Source organism: Mesocricetus auratus, unplaced genomic scaffold, assembly GCF_017639785.1.
Source record: "Mesocricetus auratus isolate SY011 unplaced genomic scaffold, BCM_Maur_2.0 Super-Scaffold_100006, whole genome shotgun sequence".
Taxonomy (NCBI): Eukaryota; Metazoa; Chordata; class Mammalia; order Rodentia; family Cricetidae; genus Mesocricetus; species Mesocricetus auratus.
The window spans coordinates 63,254,919-63,273,271 of NW_024429190.1; the positions used below are offsets into that span (position 1 = coordinate 63,254,919).

General features: G+C 36.7%; 1 protein-coding gene across 2 annotated transcripts in view; it reads right to left on the reverse strand.

Annotated features, from left to right (window-relative positions):
* Positions 1-18,353, reverse strand: part of Cenpc (centromere protein C) — a 60,066-nt gene that overhangs the window by 32,651 nt on the left and 9,062 nt on the right. For both annotated transcript variants that reach the window (XM_040747287.1, XM_040747286.1), the window contains exons 3-8: positions 18,176-18,246; positions 16,290-16,360; positions 13,657-13,756; positions 11,571-11,856; positions 10,259-10,468; positions 1,440-2,044 (exon numbers count right to left, since the gene is read on the reverse strand). In XM_040747287.1, the coding sequence (XP_040603221.1) occupies positions 1,440-2,044; positions 10,259-10,468; positions 11,571-11,856; positions 13,657-13,756; positions 16,290-16,360; positions 18,176-18,246 (1,343 nt within the window). The remainder of the gene's footprint in view (positions 1-1,439; positions 2,045-10,258; positions 10,469-11,570; positions 11,857-13,656; positions 13,757-16,289; positions 16,361-18,175; positions 18,247-18,353) is intronic.

Below are 18,353 nucleotides of genomic sequence, written 5' to 3' on the forward strand. Positions count from 1 at the left end.
CTGCTTGTCATAAACTAAAAGAGAAATATGTGTGTACGCGCATTCAGGCACATCATACAGATACACATGTATGGAAAAAAGAGGACAACCTTAAGTCCTATCTTTCTTATTTATTTATTTATTTTTATTTTGTTTCATTTTATTGAGAAAGCTACACCTAGAACTCACCAGTTAGGCTATGCTGACTGGCCACCAAGCCCCAAGGATCTGCCTATCTTTGTCTCCCCTGTACTGGTATTACAAAGATGTGAATCCACAACAGCTATATTTTTCTAACTTGGGTTTGGGGAATCAAAATCAGGTCATCCTGCTTGAAAGACAAGCACTGAGCTATCTCCCTAGTCGGAGTATCTTTTGAAAGACAGAAGATTGTTTCTTTGTACTTACCATTAAACAAAAATAAAACAGGTAATTACTGCCTTCCCTTTTAATTGTCTTGAAATCTAATTTTGGAAGAAGAAATTAGTATGACTAAACTATAAACCTTGAAATGAGGTTACTTTCAGTTAACCCTACTGGCTCAAACAAGTATCCTTAAAATTTGGGATCAAACAGAACTTGGATGATAGTAGGAGAAGTGAGAAATCAGTGACAGAGGAAACAAAGCATTGTTACCTTTGGTGACAGAGAAAGATCATCAGTCTAGGATTATATACATAGTGCAAAAGGATAGAAAAAATAAGAAGCAGACCTCTTACAGACACACCAGAAATAGAGCTAAACAAAGATCTTTGTTTCCATACTGTGAAACTTCTGACCTAAAAATTATATGTTAGAAAAAAATGCTAAGTGTGTTGCTTAAGCTACTAAATGCATGGTAATTTATAACAAAAAATGGAAATTCACAATCAGTATAGCAACATATCAAACCATTATATTTATTAACCAGTCTTTACTCAAAAATATTTATAGCTATAAAATCTCTGGCAGCGTTGGTGGCGCACGCCTTTAACCCCAGCACTCGGGAGGCAGAGGCAGGCGGATCTCTGTGAGTTCCAGACCAGCCTGGACTACCAAGTGTGTTCCAGGACAGCCTCCAAAGCCACAGAGAAACCCTGTCTCGGAAAAAAAAAAAATCTATGGCAATGTTGGGTAGAGATTTATTTTCTGTTCTTCTACTTTCATCCTATAAATACATATGTATCTGTCAATTTATATACCCCTCCCAAAGTATAATGTTAGCATGGGAAACATTTTCATTAACTTGTTTATAATCTTTCACTTTTCCATGTGTGTTTTTGCCTTAGGATCTATTTAAATATTTTAAAAAGTGACTCTGCACTGAACTAAACCTAGAGAGAGTCTCAAAAAGAACCCCAAAAAGTCTTGTGAAACTTTGCAGGCAGCTTTACTTTGCCTATTTCCCAAAGCTAAGGAAGAATATAACAACTATAAATAATTCAAGAATACTCATACTCTGAATTAATATAAACACTTACCAATAGGGGGCATCTGTTTCTTGGGAGTAGGCTCTTTTCTCGAATCTTCACAGTCTTTCTTAATTCTTTTTGAATTTACTTGTAACTTGTCTTGGCCAATATTTGACATATTCCTCTTTCCCTTTTTACCCTGTCCCATATTAAGCTGCTCTTCAACTACGTTAGGTTTTGATACTCTTCTTTGCTTCTGTCTTACAGTCCTTTTGCGTCCAGATGTTTTTTTGGCATTCTCAGAATGCATTTTATTTTCTGTAGATCTACAGTCATTTTCTAATTCATCTGTACAACTAGTCCCAAGGATGTTTTCAACAGGGGGCTGAGATTTCCCTATTGGGGGAGATTTCTGAGGCTGTGAATCACTTATTGAGGTCGTAGGTGACACACTATGAGGTTTTTCTCTTGACTTCTTATCTTCAGGAGTTACAGTGTTTTCAGGGGATGGCACATGGTGTCTCAGATGTCTGCCTTTTCTTGGTATTGTCACCCAAGGTTGACTGGCAAAACTTCTATCTGACTCATCAATAACAAATTCATCTTCTAATAATTTCATGTCATTTGGAGGAGATGAGAGAGGTGGAACTGCTGCTGTATGCCTAACAATGGAACTAAAACAAAATGTTATTTTAATAGTTAAAGTAACTACTATTTCACCTTTGTTTAGTGAATAAAACATTCTATACAGGAAATAAAGTCACGTCTCCTCAGTTTTCACTTAATCTTTCCCTCCGTTTTATAATACTAAGATCACAGAAATTTAAAGCTGGTCATTTACTTTGATGTCCCTCAATCAACACACATGCTAAAACCTTGAAATTCATAACTGTATAATTATAAGCCAAACATATTTACTTACAATAGAAAGTTCATGCCATATCTATATATATTTGATTAAACTATTTGCACAGATATCTGCATTTGTATAGATTCTTCATATAAAAAATATTAACAATAATAAATAATAACTAATTTTAAATGGCTTCTTACCCTTTTTATATCTGACATAAATCCATTTATAATAGCACCAAATACAAAGATGTTAAGTGAATGAATGTAATAGTTATTCATATAAATGAACTATGATATATAAAACTTCATAAGTTCCAACATCTCATGCTTATTTTCATACATATTTCAGGATTATAATAATGGCTCAGAATTAAGTTGACTTAGGATACCACAGATACAAGAAATCCAGTGCTATAAAAACAGGGAAAGATGATTCTTATTACAAAGTAGTCAATGCCACACAATCTGTTGTCAGGAGGTCAAATAACGTTATCCTGCTACAGCCCTCTTTCCCCACACAGCTAACCCTAAATTTATTTTATTTTACTAAGAAAGCATTATCATACTTGCATTTACTCAGTTATAAAAGAATTATAAATTCGCTAAAATATTCATAAAAGAACGCATTTGTACATCTTAGGCAATTCACACATTTAGTGATTTCCCTGTGCTTTCTGTTTGTTTTACGGGTTTTATTGTTGTTTTGTTTTTGTCAACTTAGCATGAGCTACTGTTACCTAATAGGAAAACACAATTGAAAAACAAAAAAAAATGTCTCCATTTATTAAGCATTTCCTTAATAAGTGCTTGATGAGGGCCCAGTCCCTTGTGAGCAGTAACCACTCCTAGGCAGGTAGTTCTGGATAGTCTAAGAAGCAGGCTGAGCAAGCCATTGCTGAGCAAGCTAGTAAGCAGCACTCCTCCATGGCCAGTCTTACCAGCTGTGAATCCTGAGTTACAATAACGGACTGGCCTCAGAAGAGGCTCACTGATACATCATGGCATGAATACTGGAAGTAACAACCACTTTTTGATTGGATTTATCTCTGATTACATAAGACGAAACCCACACCAGGCAGCACTATTGGGGTCATAAGCCCTAAGGGCCAACCTGCTACTATTATTCTCTAAATGGACAGAGTATTAAGCTAAGTCCTATAGGCTTTTTTGTTATACCCATACATTAATGCATCTCTCAACCCTCATCAGAGAAGCTACTATTTGTAGCAGGAAAAAAAAGAGAGAGAAACCTATAAAGTGGTCCAAATACAGAGAATAAAATAACATGGATTGTCCTAAATGAGATGTCTATATCACACCCCCTTCTCTCAAGGAATCAAATGATCATGAGACGATCTGTTGGATAGAACTGAAAAGAATATAAGAACCAAAGGCAGCAGAAGTCTACAAAGAAACATTATCTTCCAGACATAACAGGGCAGCTGTACATATGAACTCACAATGATTGTGACAATATGCATAAGACCTGTGCAAACTCATGCCAGCCAAGGTGGGCCCAAAGTCCCACTCCTAACCAAGGAGATACTGGCAACTGATAGCTGCTGGCAGAGAGATATTTGGTTTTCTTTAAGAATGTAACCCTAGTAAGTAAACCATGCTCCTGTGGAAAGGCCACACATCCAAAAATATATGCACAGCACAAGATGGACTTAACCTGTGTTAAAAAAAGAAAATAAGAAGATACAAAGCTACATGGCTAGAAAAGGCATGGATCTGGGAAGAGTTTGGGGAAGAGTATAAATGGGGATGAGTATAAATGATCAAAACACATTGTACAAATGTTAATAAAAATTTTATAATTGGAGTGAGACCTGGTGGCAGAAGAAAGCAGCCAGCAGCATCAGCCACCATTCTGGTCTCACCCCCTCGACCCTCCTGTGGGAGGTGGGGGGATACAGCCTTGAACCCATACCCACCAGGAGAGGGAGAGACTCCCCCCATACCCACTGGAAATGGGAAGAAGACAGTATAAGAACACATCCAACAACAGAAAGCCTTATATGACACCACCAGTGTCTCCAGACTCAACACCAGCAAGACCTAACCATCCCAACTTAGATGAAACAGAAGAGAATGACCTCTAAAAGCAGCTTCATGAAAATGATAGAAGCCCTCAAAGAGGATATAGGAAAATCCCTTAAAGAAATGGAAGAATAAACAAACCAAAAACTGTAAGAAATCAACAAATCTCTTAAAGAAAGCAAGGAAAGCCAAGAAAAAAAAAAAAACAATCAAACAGATTAAGGAAACAATTCAAACAGTTCAAGACCTGAAAACTGAAATAGAGACAATAAAGAAAACACAAACTGAGGGAATACTAGAAATACAAAAGCTGAGTAAATGATCAGGAACTACAGATGCAAGCATAACAAACAGGATGCAAGAGATGGAAGAGAGAATCTCAGGCGCTGAAGATAAACTAGAGGAAATACATTCATCAACCAAAGAAAGTCTTAAATCCAACAAATCTCTAGCACAAAATATCCAGGAAATATGGTACACCATGAAAAGGCCAAACCTAAGAATAATAGGTATAGAAGAAGATGAAGAAAACCATCTCAAAGGGACAGAAAACATATTCAACAAAATCATAGAAAACTTTCCCACCCTAAAGAAAGAGAAGCCAATGAAGGTACAAGAAGCTTACAGAACACCAAATAGAGTGGACCACAAAAAAAGGGTTCCCTCACCACATAATAATCAAGACCCCAAACATACAGAATAAAGAAAGAATATTAAGAGCAGCTAAGAAAAAAGGTCAAGTATCATATAAAGGCAGACCTATCAGAATTATACCTGATTTCTCCATGGAAACTCTGAAAGCCAGAAGGTCCTGTATAGATGTCCTACTAACACTAAGAGACCACAGATTCCAGCCCAGACTTCTATACCCAGCAAAATTCTCAATCACTCACTATAGATGGAGAAAACAATATATTCCATGTCAAAACCAGATTTACATAACACATATTCACAACTCCAGCCCTACAGAAAGTTCTGGAAGGAAAACTCCTATCCAAGGAAGTTAACTACACTCACAATAACACACGCAACAGATAATCTCACTTTACCAAAAGTCAGAAATATGGGAAAAACACACATAATACCACTACAAAAAATGTACCCAAACAAACAAGAATCAACAATCAATGCTCATTAATATCCCTGAATATCAACGGTCTTAACTCACCCATAAAAAGACACAGACTAACAGAATAGATACAAAGACAGAATCCATCCTTCTGCTGCATACAAAAAATACACCTCAACTTCAAAGGCAGATGTTACCTCAGAGTTAAGGGTAGGGAAAACATTTTCCAATCAAATGGACCTAAGAAGCAAGTGGGTGTCATTATGCTAATATCTAACAAATTAGACTTCAAACTAAAATTAATCAACAGAGATGAAGAAGGGCATTTCATATTCATCACAGGAAGAATATATCAGGATAAAGTCTCAATTCTGAACATCTATGCCCCAAATACAAAGGCTCCAACATTCATAAAAGAAACATTACTAAAACTCACATCACACATTAAACCCCACACGCTTATAGTGGGAGACTTCAACACCCCACTCTCACCACTGGACAGATCCACCAGACAGAAACTTAACCAAGAAACAAAGGAACTAACAGAAGTCACAACTGGGTTTAACAGACATCTATAGACCATTCCATCCAAACACAAAAGAATGTATCTTCTCCTCAGCACCACATGGAACCTTCTCTAAAATGGCCACATACTTGGCAATAAAGCAAACCTCAACAGACACACACACACACACAAAAAAAAAATTGGAATGACCCCCTGTATCTAATCAGACCACCATGGCTTAAAATTAGAATTCAACAACAACACAAATTGCAGAAACCCCAGAAACTCATGGAAATTGAACAATGCTCAATTGCATCACTCCTGGGTAAAGGAAGAAATAAAAAAGAAATTAAAGGCTTCCTAGAATTCAATAAAAATGAAGGCACAACATACCCAAACCTATGGCACACTGTAAAAGCAGTTCTAAGAGGAAACTTCATAGCACTAAGTGCTCACATAAAGAAACTGGAGAAAAGCCACACTAGAGAACTAACAGAACACCTGAAAGCTTTAGAAGAAAAAGAAGCAAACTCACCTAGGAGGAGTAGATGCCAGGAAATAATCAAATTGAGAGCTGAAATCAATAAAGTAGAAACAACGAAAAAATACAAAGAATCAATGAAACAAAGAATTGGTCCTTTGAGAAAATCAGTAAGATAGAGAAACCTCTATCCAAACTAACAAAAGGCAGAGAGAGAGAGAGAACATGCAAATTAACAAAATCAGAAATGAAAAGGGGGACAAACAACAGACACTGGGGAAATCCAGAGAATCATCAGGCCATACTCTGAAAACCTGTACTCCACAAAATTGGAAAATTTAAAAGAAATGGACAATTTTCTAGATAGATAATACTTACCAAAATTAAATCAAGAACAGATAAACAATATAAATAGACCTATAACCCCTAAAGAAATAGAAGCAGCCATCAAAAGTCTTCCAACCAAAAAAAGTCCAGGCCAGATGGTTTCAGTGCAGAATTCTACCAGAAATTCAAAGAAGAGCTAATGCCAATACTCTTCAAATTGTTTCACACAACAGAAGCAGGATTACTGCCAAACTCTTTTCACAAGGCTACAATTACCTTAGTACCCAAAAGACACAACTAAGAAAGAGGACTACAGACCAATCTCCCTCATGAACATTGATGCAAAAATACTCAATAAAATACTGGCAAATCAAATCCAAGAACACATCAGAAAAATCATACACCATGATCAAGTATGCTTCATCCCAGGAATGCAGGGATGGTTCAAAATACAGAAATCTATCAATGTAATCCACCATATAAACAATCTGAAAAAGAAAAACCACATGACCACCTCAAGATATGCTGAAAAAGCCTTTGACAAAATCCAACACCCCTTCATAATAAAGGTCATGGAGAGATCAGGGATAACAGGAGCATACATAATAATAAAGGCAATATACAGCAAACTGACAGCCAACATCAAACAAAATGGAGAGAAACTAAAGGCGATTCCTCTAAAATCAGGAACAAGACAAGGTTGTCCACTCTTTCCCTATCTCTTCAATATTGTACTTGAAGTTCTTGCTAGAGCAATAAGACAACAAAAGTAGATCAAGGGGATACAAATTGGAAAGGAAGCAGTCAAACTAGCACTATTTGCAAATAATATGATAGTCTATGTAAGCGATCTGAAGAATTCTACCAGGGAACTCCTAAAGCAAAGTGGCAGGATACAAGATTAATTTTAAAAAATCAGTAGCTCTACTATGTATAGACATCACCCTTTACAATAGCCACAAACAACATAAAATATCTTGGGGTAACAATAACCAAACAGGTGACAGACCTGTATGACAATAACTTTAAGTTGTTAAAGAAAGAAATTAAAGATACCAGAAAATGGAAAAATCTCCCATGCTCTTGGATACATAGGATCAACATAGTAAAAATGGTAATCTTACCAAAAACAATCTACAGATTCAATGCAATCGCTATCAAAATACCAGCACAATTCTTCACAGACCTTGAAAGGACAATTCTCAACTTTATATGGAAAAACAAAAGACCCAGGATAGCCAAAACAACCCTGTACAATAAAGAAACTTCAGGAGGCATCACCATTTCTGACTTCAAGCTCTACTATAGAGCTACAGTAATGAAAACAGCTTGGAATTGGCACAAAAATAGACAGGTAGACCAATGAAACTGAATTGAAGACCCTGATATTAACCCACACACCTATGAATACCTGATCTTTGACAAAGAAGCTAAAACTATACAATGGAAAAAAGAAAGCATCTTCAACAAATGGTGCTAGCATAACTGGATGCTGGCATGTAGAAGACTGCAGACATATCCAGGTCTATCACTATGCACAAAACTTAAGTCCAAATGGATCAAAGACCTCAACATCCATCTAGTAGAACCTCTTAGAAAAGAAAGTGGGAAATGCCCTTGAACGAATTGGTACAGGAGACCATTTCCTGACCATAACACCAATAGCACAGATACTGAGATCAACAATTAACAAATGGGACCTCCCGAAACTGAGAAGCTTCTGTAAGGCAAAGCACATAGTCAGCAAGACAAAAAAGCAGCCCACAGAATTGGGAAAAGATATTCACTAACCCCACCTCTGACAGAGGGCTGTTCTCCAAAATTTACAAAGAACTCAAGAAGCAAGTCTCCAAAACACCAAAGGATCCAATTAATAAGTGGGCTACAGAACTAAATAGAGAATTCTCAATAGAGGAGTCTAAAATGGCTGAGAGGCACTTGAGAAAGTGCTCAACATCCTTAGCCATCAGGGAAATGCAAATCAAAACAACTCTAGATACCATCTCACTCCCATCAGAATGGCTAAAATCAAAAACACTAATGCTGAAGAGTATGTGGAGAAAGGGGAACACTCCTCCACTGTTGGTGGGAGTGCCAACTCATATGGTCACTTTGGAGATCAATATGGAGATTCCTCAGGAAAATGGGATTCAGTCCACCACAAAATCCAGCAATTCCACTCTTAAGCATATACCCCAAAGATGCATACTCATACAACAAGGACATCTGTTCCACTATGTTCATAGCAGCATTATTTGTAATAGCCAGAACCTGGAAGCAACCTAGATGCCCCTCAACTGAAGAGTGGATAGAGAAAATGTGGTACATTTACACAATGGAGTACTACTCAGTGGAAAAAAAAGCAATGGAATCTTGAAATTTGCAGGCAAATGGATGGCACTAGAAGAAACCATCCTGAGTGAGGTAACCCAGTCACATAAAGACAAGCATGGTATGTACTCACTCATATATGGATTTTAGACATGGAACAGGGGAGTGCCATCCTACAATCTCTCGCTAGAGAATCTGGGAAACACCCAGAGAGATATGCATGCTTCCTAGAGAAGGGGAATAGGATGGGATATCCTGAGAGGATTGGGAGCATGGGAGGAAGGGGTGGGGAGGGAACAGGGAGAAAGAGGGGGGGAAAAGAGAAGGGGAGAGAAGGACATGGAGTCGCAGGAAGGCTGAGCCAGGGGAAGAATATAGGAGATCAGGATGAGAGATACCATTACTAGAGGGAGCCATTATAGGATTGAAGAGAGATCTGGCACTAGTGAGATTTTAGAGATCTACAAGGATGACACCAACTGGCTACGAGGCTACCTTAAATGTCCTCCCCAATAATGAGATTGATGACTACCTTATATGCCATCCTAGAGCCTTTATCCAGTACTGATAGAAGCAGAGGCAGACAGCCACAGCTAAACACTGAACTGAACTCCTGGAACCCAGCTACAGAGAGGGAGGAGTGATGAGCAAAGGAGTCAAGACCCAGCTGGTGAAACCCACAGAGGCAGCTGACCTGAACAAGAGAGAGCTCATGGACCCCAGACTGGTGACTGAGAGGCCAGCATGGGTCTGAGCTAGACCCCCTCCCCCTCACCTCCCACTCCACCCCTTCCACACACACCCCCCACCCCGAACATGGGCCTGGGATAATAGATCAGTATTTATCTCTGGCATAGGAATGGACTTTGGGAGCCCATTCCACATGGTGGGATGATCTCTCAGCCTGGATCAGTGGGGGAGAGCCTAGGCCCTTCCTGGGATGACATGACAAGGCCTCACCCTCCTTGGAGAACAGAGGGGAGAAGGGGTGGGGAAAGAGGGGCTGGTGGGGGTTGGTGGAGGAGGAGGGGAGGGAGAGGGAGTTGGGATTGACATGTGAAGCAAGCTTGTTTCTAATTTAAATTTTTTTAATAATTAATAATAAAAAATAGAGCCATAGGATTAAAGTAGACTTATTTTTTCAAATAAAAAAATTTATAATTCAATAAAAAAGGAAATAAGAAAATTTCTATATTAAATAACATAGAACATCCAGATATGGTTCACAGAATGAATTAAAAAGCATGTCCAAAAGGATAGTTTTGTAATAACTTTACCTTTCACTTTTCCTCTTGACAGCTTCTAAATACAATGTTGAAAAACTCTTTTTAGATCGTCGTTGAATTTCATAGCTCAGATCTTGTCCTCTTTTCTGAGATGTTTCTGATGTTGTCCTTTCTTGTCCTTCTAATATGTTATCCTCTACATCTAATGCATTGTTCACTATTTCTGCTTGGTTCAAAATACTTTTATCTTCAAAGTTTAACCTGGAAGGTTAAAAAGGTAAGCCAAGTTCTCCATAAGGTAAATTTCACTTATTACACAGGCCTCAAAATAACAAAGTATCGTGTTTAATTTTATTTGAAGGAAAGAACAACAAATCCTAGTAGCATCTCCTTGAAACAATGATCTGAAAGAGGAAAACATGTTTTAAAATGTTTGTAATTTTTAATTCACCTTACTGAAGACTGAAAAGTCCAATACTGTAATTTTTCTCCTAAATATGTAAAAACTCTACTTTTCTAAAAACAACTAATTAATCATCACTGCTAAAAAAGTTGCAAATAAAAACTAAACACATAACAAAAAAAGTATCTTAAATAACCTATTTTTTGTGTCCTAGAAGGGACCTAATCACAAATAATATGCAAAGAAACATAAATTGTTTCTTTCAAGAAGTTAAAGATAATGGGGTGGAGAGAATGTAAGCAATGTACAATGATATATAAAGATGGCAATGAAAATTATTGTTTTGTAAGATAACTAAAAAATCTTGCCGGGCGGTGGTGGCACACGCCTTTAATCCCAGCACTCGGGAGGCAGAGGCAGGCAGATCTCTGTGAGTTCGAGGCCGGGCTGGACCGATAGCCTCCAAAACAATACAGAGAAACCCTGTCTCATAAAAACCAAAAAAAAGATAACTATAAAATCTTAAGTAAACAAAAGACATTACAGAAAACTTACTGTCACAAAGAAAACTTGGTCTTATTTTGTATGTGCATACATGATGTCTAAGGATGCACATGCCACAGAATGCACATGGGTGTTGGAGGACAGCTTGCGGAGTCTTTCCGTCTTTATTTGGTTTCCAGAGATGGAACTCTAGTTACCAGACTTGCACACCAGGTGCCTTAATTTGCTGAGCCATCTCACCAGCCCCACAAAGAAAACATTTTTCTACAGACTACAGAAAAGTTAACCTCCAAATATCTCGAAGTAGACTTTAATGCCTTCTTTGCAAGTAATTAAAAACTAAAGTTAAGCAAAAAGCATTTTTTCTCATGCTACCCCTTAACCCGTTTCTTCAAATCTATATAAAAGGCTAAATTACCATTTGCAATGAATCATTATTACTCAAACAAAATTTACCTTTTCCTGGTTTTAAGAGAAATGTCTGTATTTGAAGATTTCGTATCTACTGAATTTCTTACATTGGAAGACACTCTTCTTTGGCCAAGAGATGAAGTACCATTCTGCAATTCAGTCGTTCTTGCATCCAAAAGAACCACAGGGGAGCCACCGGATAAGTAAAAGTTATCATTGGTGGCCCTGTGGTGAGCATTTGTTTTTTCACTTGACATGCTGTTTGAGTCCATGGTACTTTTAGAAACAGTATCAGTAGCCAGAATTTTCTGATGACCTTCATTAGCCTGAGCTAAAAGATAATTATATGATAACAGTTCTCAGCAGTTAAATAGTATTTAAATCAAATGTACTTTTAAAAAATCAACCATAATTAGAATTAGAAGCTTTCAGAAAACACATAGTTCATTATGGTTAGAATCAAAGGCCTATATTTAATATACCTAAGTACTTTAAGAGTTCTGATTTACCAAATTAGTGAACTGAACATGACTTGGTCCATACTATCTGTGTTATGGAACTACAGAAATCCTCAAACACAGAAACTTCAAAATTTATGCCCAAAGTCTTGAGATGTAAAGCTTGTACACAGCTAAAATATGAAGAATACGGAAATCATGAGATTCTGCTATGGACTGACTAAGAGTGTAAGCTAACGTAGCTAGATGAACATACACACATATACAACATGCATACACATAACATGTGCATACAAGTATCTATATATATATATACAGAGAGAATATACATACATACTTATATAAAATCACCTTCAGTCTTCAAATGTCAAAGAAAATGTTTAAAGAATGTTCATACTAACTTATTGCTCTTAAATACAAAGATTTTAAAAATTAAGTACAACAAAAAAGAGCTTTTAGTTCAGTGGTAAGATGTCATTTCTATGCTTCTCCCTCTTAATGCAACTAAATTCCTTAAAACTCAACCATCAACCAACAATAATAGGGCTCTGAAATCTAAGAGAAACTAGGGTATCTACCCGGAAAACTGAAGACTTAAGGAACAATTCGCAATATGGTCTCCTGGGTTTCCTGTTCACTTCCCATTTGTCCTTGGACTAGGTGCCTGACATGTCTGCAACCCAGAAACAACACTATGCAAAAGGAAAGGAAAGAACCCACATTCTCTCAAAATTGTAGCAGAACACTGACTACAGGGAAACTCCAATTCTTGCTCTAGAACATGGGCCGTGGGGGCTCTGTTCTGCCTACAGTGGCAAAGTAGCAAAGTGCTAGGTTTGTACAATGGGACAAGGGTATTATGAAAGAAAAGTCCTTATCGATAATTGGCATGCACACATTTTCTAATATACCTTAGTCATCCTCTCACACATTTTATAGTGCCCTTCAAACTTTAGCATTTTTGAAAGGCATATATATGCTGGGGAGGAAGAGAAAAATAAAAATGATTATCAAAAAATCACAGCACTCAGGAGGCAGAGGTAGGCAGATTTCTGTGAATTCAAGGACAGCCTGATATATACACAGCAAGTTCCAGGACAGGCTCCAAAGCTACACAGAGAAACCCTGTCCTGAAAAAACAAAAAGCAAAAAACAAAAAACAACCCCCCCAAAAAATGTACCTCACAAAGCCTATTCTATTTAGAATTTTAACTGAATAAAACTAAAAGTTCAGAGAAAAATTTTGTGAATGGTAGGCAAATAAATGAGAACACTTGGCTTTGAATCATACCTACTCTAAGTCTAGAATGTAACACTATAGTGACATAGCAAAAACCAAATGAGGTCAAAGTTCAAAAGTGTATTAAATAAAATTCTAGGGAAATGAGGGGATACTGGAGGGATTGGTGGGAGGGCGCAGGAGGAGGGGAGGGAAAAGGAGAGGGACCTGGAATTGACATGTGAAGCAACCTTGTTTCTAATTTAAATTTAAATTTAAACTTAAAAATAAAATATTAAAAAAATTGAGATTCAATACAAAAAGTAAGACATTCAGAAGAGCATAGAATAATTAATGAACTGTACCTAGTCTGAGCCTGATCTTGTTACCTTGCACATCATGTGCACCACCTATGTCATTTCAGCTTTTAAACTGCCATAAATGTGCTACCAACCTGATCCACAGGCAACTTCACTTGGTTCTGCAGCAACCTTCAGAGAAGCGTCTTTCCTCCTTGAAGAAACCCGTACTGATTTTGAATGTGATGCCTGGCACTGAGCACAAAAGAAATACATGTGATCTACTTTATTATATTGTTAATTGTGATTAGATGCACCCTTTTAAAATTGGAGGAAAGTTTTAAACAGCAAAGCTGGTAGTGTATAGTAAAGAAGTACTGAACAGAGAGGGAATAAAACTATGGAGTGTCATATAATATCTCTAAAAGTTAAAACACCAGAGTTAACACAAACCACAAATGATATTAACAAAAAAAAAAAAAAGCAAGTTCATGGAAATACAAACCCCAAATAATTATATTAACAAAAAAAAGAAAGTTAATGGAAATACATAGTGAAGCCATTAAGGTAAAGTTCAAAAATATAAAAGGAAGTATAAAACAATACAATATTTCGGATTCACTCTTTGTAATAAAGGGTTAACACAGCATACCTAATTCAAAGGCCTAGTCATTGCCAGGAATCTACAGATTGAGTTGTATAATGCTGCTCCTTTAACAAGTGGTAAGCTTGAACTTGTTGTGACAACCTGCCCTAACTATTTTACAAGATATGATTATGGTGAACACTTGTTTTGTTTCCTCCTGGGATTATAATGTTTGATAGACAGGGAATGCCCATGGAACCAGAATCCAACAAAAATGGATTTAGTTTCAAAAGGCTTTCCAGAGAGAAATAACATATGCATGATTGTATTTTACTGATGGTACACTAAGTAATGGGAATCTGGGTGTATATTCATATTACTCTTCAGATCTGACATTCATGGTTCCTTGGATAATACAGGAGCCTGTACATGGATATTTAGACTTGATTCCTCTACCCTTATGAAGCTGACTACCTGTCCTAATTTTATTTCTAGTATATTTTTAGGGTTTGTTTTATTGAGCTGAAGAGATGGCTCAGCCGTTAAGAGCACAGTGTTTTCCAAAGGACCCAAGTCCATCTATATCACGTGACTCACAAACACCTGTAACTCTTCTTTCTTACATATATATAATGAATTGACTTTTTTGCTTAAATTTAATATTTGAGATACTTGCATCCATATTCACAAATATTGTTCTCCCCTCTTCCCCCCTTAAAATGTTTTTATAGGTCTTAACTTTTGAGGTTCCTTTTCTAGGTAGAATGAAGTATGTTACAGCAGTCCAGCAACACTACTGTGACAGCTAGTTAAGCATAAAGTGTAAACAAATTAGAGCTTTGGGAGTTAATGAAGATAGGCTTAGCAATATATAATCTGTAGCTAATCTTCTTTACTTCTGAGGGAGAACAAGGTTCTTATATGTCTGCTGACTCAGAGAGGTTTTCCTCTCTAGCTGGTAGGTGGTACAGGTATCAATCTATCTTCTGTTTGGCTGAGAGGAGTATTTTTCTCCAATCTCAGATGGCTTTTTCTGGCCTTGGTATGTCTGTGTGTGTGTGTGTGTGTGTGTGTGTGTGTGTGTGTGTGTGTGTGTGTGTGTAATTATTAACTAATTTGAGACCCTGTCTCACTTGAATAGGAGTCTCTTGCCCCAGTTTCCTGAGTGCTGGGATCACAGATGTGTACCATTGTGCCTGACTTTAAAAAACTTCTGAGACAAGGGCTGTCCTTGAATTTGCTGTGTATCCAAGGATGCCCTTGAACTCCTGATCCTTCTCTCTCTCCTAAGTATTGTGTTTGTAGTTGTACACTAGCTTGTCTGATTTAAATGCAAATTTTGGTGAATTTTTATAATCATGATCTAGATCAAGATTTACTATATATATATATAAACTTATTTCTTAAGAATTTAATGATCAAGTCAAGTTCCCAGGAAATTTTAAGGTTGATTTTAACTTTCAAAGATCAATGTAATTTCTCGTATTATGAAAGGTCTCTCAAATTCTGAAAGATATGGTTGTCTACATTCCTTAGACCAAAGGCAATCTATACAAATACAGCAATCAGGTTTGTGAATTCAAGGCCAGCCTAGGCAGTACAGCTAAGTTCCAGGTCAGCTTGTAGTAGGACAGTTTATCGGTTTTTAATGAACTTTACTTCTATGAGCTTTCTAATTACTACTATGCTTCCTTGGGCCACTGACTTCAAAAAGTTACCACTAGGAGTGTGGTTCAGTGATTCAGTCCTGTGTTTGGCATGTGCAAGGCCCTGGGTTCAAATATAGTACTTGAAAAGAAAAACTAAAACTGTTCTACTTTTGAATAACAAACCAACCTACCCTTCAAATCACATAGTCAACCAAAAGTAGTTTTTGTGAACAGCAACCAGCGCCGTCAGTCTTCTGAAAACAACCACATTTGTCAGTCTAATCAGGAACTTTAAGCTACCCATTTCCCTGAAACTCTTAAGTATCAGTTTAGAAGAAACAAAAAGGATTGCTATAATTTTGTATTTTTCCCAATGTCAAATACTAGAAATATCAAACCAAAATTTTATAATACCTCCAAATTTATGAAAGTCAAGAGAAGCATAGGATTCTTTTTAAAGAATAAGACAACTAAATAAAATGTGCATAGGAACATTACTTAAGCATCATTCATTAAAGTACCAAACCTCCATCAGTTCTCCTAATAGACTTACCTCTTTGCCTGCTGACTGAGTACAATTATCTTTCGCTTTAGGTGTGGTACAAAGCAATGACTCTGTAGAATCTGTAATAAAAACCATTGACAAGACTTGAAATGTATTAAATGTACTAAAAAAAACAACTGGGTAAAGTAGAATATAACTTTTAAAATTTCAGCACTCAGGTAGAAGAGGCAGGCAGATCTCTATGAATTCAAGGTTAGCCTGATCAACACACTGAGACTATCTGGGAAGAAATATTCTAACTGAATGGCTCTATCAGTGGCTCTCAACCTGTGGGTTGCAACTCCTTGGGGGTCAAATAACCCTTTCATAGGGGTCACCTAAGACCATTAGAAAACACAGTTATTTACAATGTGGTTCATAATTACAGTTATGAAATAGCAACAAAATAATTTTATGGTAGGAGGTCACCACAACCTGAGGAACCGTATTAAAGGGTCACAGCCTTAGAAGATTGAGAACCACCGCTCTACCTGACCTATGAAGAACTGTCAGCTGACTCTTCAAAATACAGTTAGCCTAAATAAAATAGAGATATCTGTATCAATGTAATATTCAAATGTTCCTACAAACACCAGAAATAGAAAAGCAAACAAAATTCCTAAGGGGAGGAAAAAATTTCAGTTCTTTCAGTCTGTAATACAGATACTTTTTCCGCTATCTTACTTTTCATGCTAACAGAATACCTGAGACTGAATTAGGGATGTAGCACGGTGATAGAGTGCTTGCCTAACAACTACAATACCGGGCTGGAGAGATGGCTCAGAGGTTAAGAGCACTGACTGCTCTTCCAGGGGTCCTGAGTTCAATTCCCAGCAACCACATGGTGGCTCACAACCATCTGCAATTCAATCTGATGTCCTCTTCTGGCATGTAGGCAGAACACTGTATATGTAATAAATAAATAAATCTTAAAAAAAAAAAAAACAACTACAATACCCTGAGCTTCATACCCAAATCTGCAAAATAAACACAGGAAACTGAGTTATTTAAAAAGCACAGAGATTTCAGAGATTATGTCTTTATTTATTCCAAGCAAATTAAGACACAGACCTGACAAAGCTCCCAAGGTCTTTTATATGGCTGGATTAAATTCATTCATAAGGACAGAAACTTTATGACCTAACCACACCTCAAAAGTCTCATCTCTGAACACTTTTACAGCATTGGAAATTAATGTTCCAGTCCACATTTTGGGAGATGACATTAGACAAAAGCATCTACCATCTCTCTACTGTCTACTCATGCTCAGCCTCAGAATGTTTTTTGCCCTAATTCATCACTTTATAATAAAAAATGTAAATTACCAAAATTATTTCAAATGCAAATGATCCCTTGTACTTTTTCCCTTATAGAAATGCTTGGATCTAATTTCATGTTTTAGGGAAATTTCAGAATATTTACATATGCATTTCAAGATTTTTCTCTAAACATAAAATTTACTTACATTTCACATGGACTTTATACACAAAGACTGAAGGTAATTCTGTGCATAAAATAAAGTTCCATAGAACTTTCCATTTGTGGCATGATACTCATAATCCAAACTGCTAGATTTCCAAATATTTATGATTTTAGATTTTCAAATTAAGGAAATACCTTCTTTTGTGCAAAGTATTGATCTATAGAGTTCCAGATTATAGGAATTCAGTGTGAATTAAAGATGGCACATTACTGTGGCTGTATCAATAATATTCCACATTCTCTTCAATATATCAAAAGGTACAAGACGGATTGGTTATGTATACTCAAAAAAGTTATGAAGAAACTGCTCTATATATTTAAATGCTAGAACATATCTGCTACATTGGACATTTGTAATAGATTTCTATTTTCATATACCAACTCTGAAAGTTCATCTAAAAATGAAGCCTTACTTTGTTCTTCAAAACAGTCTTGTAAGATTTCCAGTACATTCTGGCCTTGTCTTGTATTAATGTTGGGGGCTCTAGTAAAAACAAAAAGTAAATATATAATTTCTGTAAGACATTTATTACTTATATTATTGTCCATTTGAAACTCACACACAAAATGTTAACTTTAAATAGGAAAAAA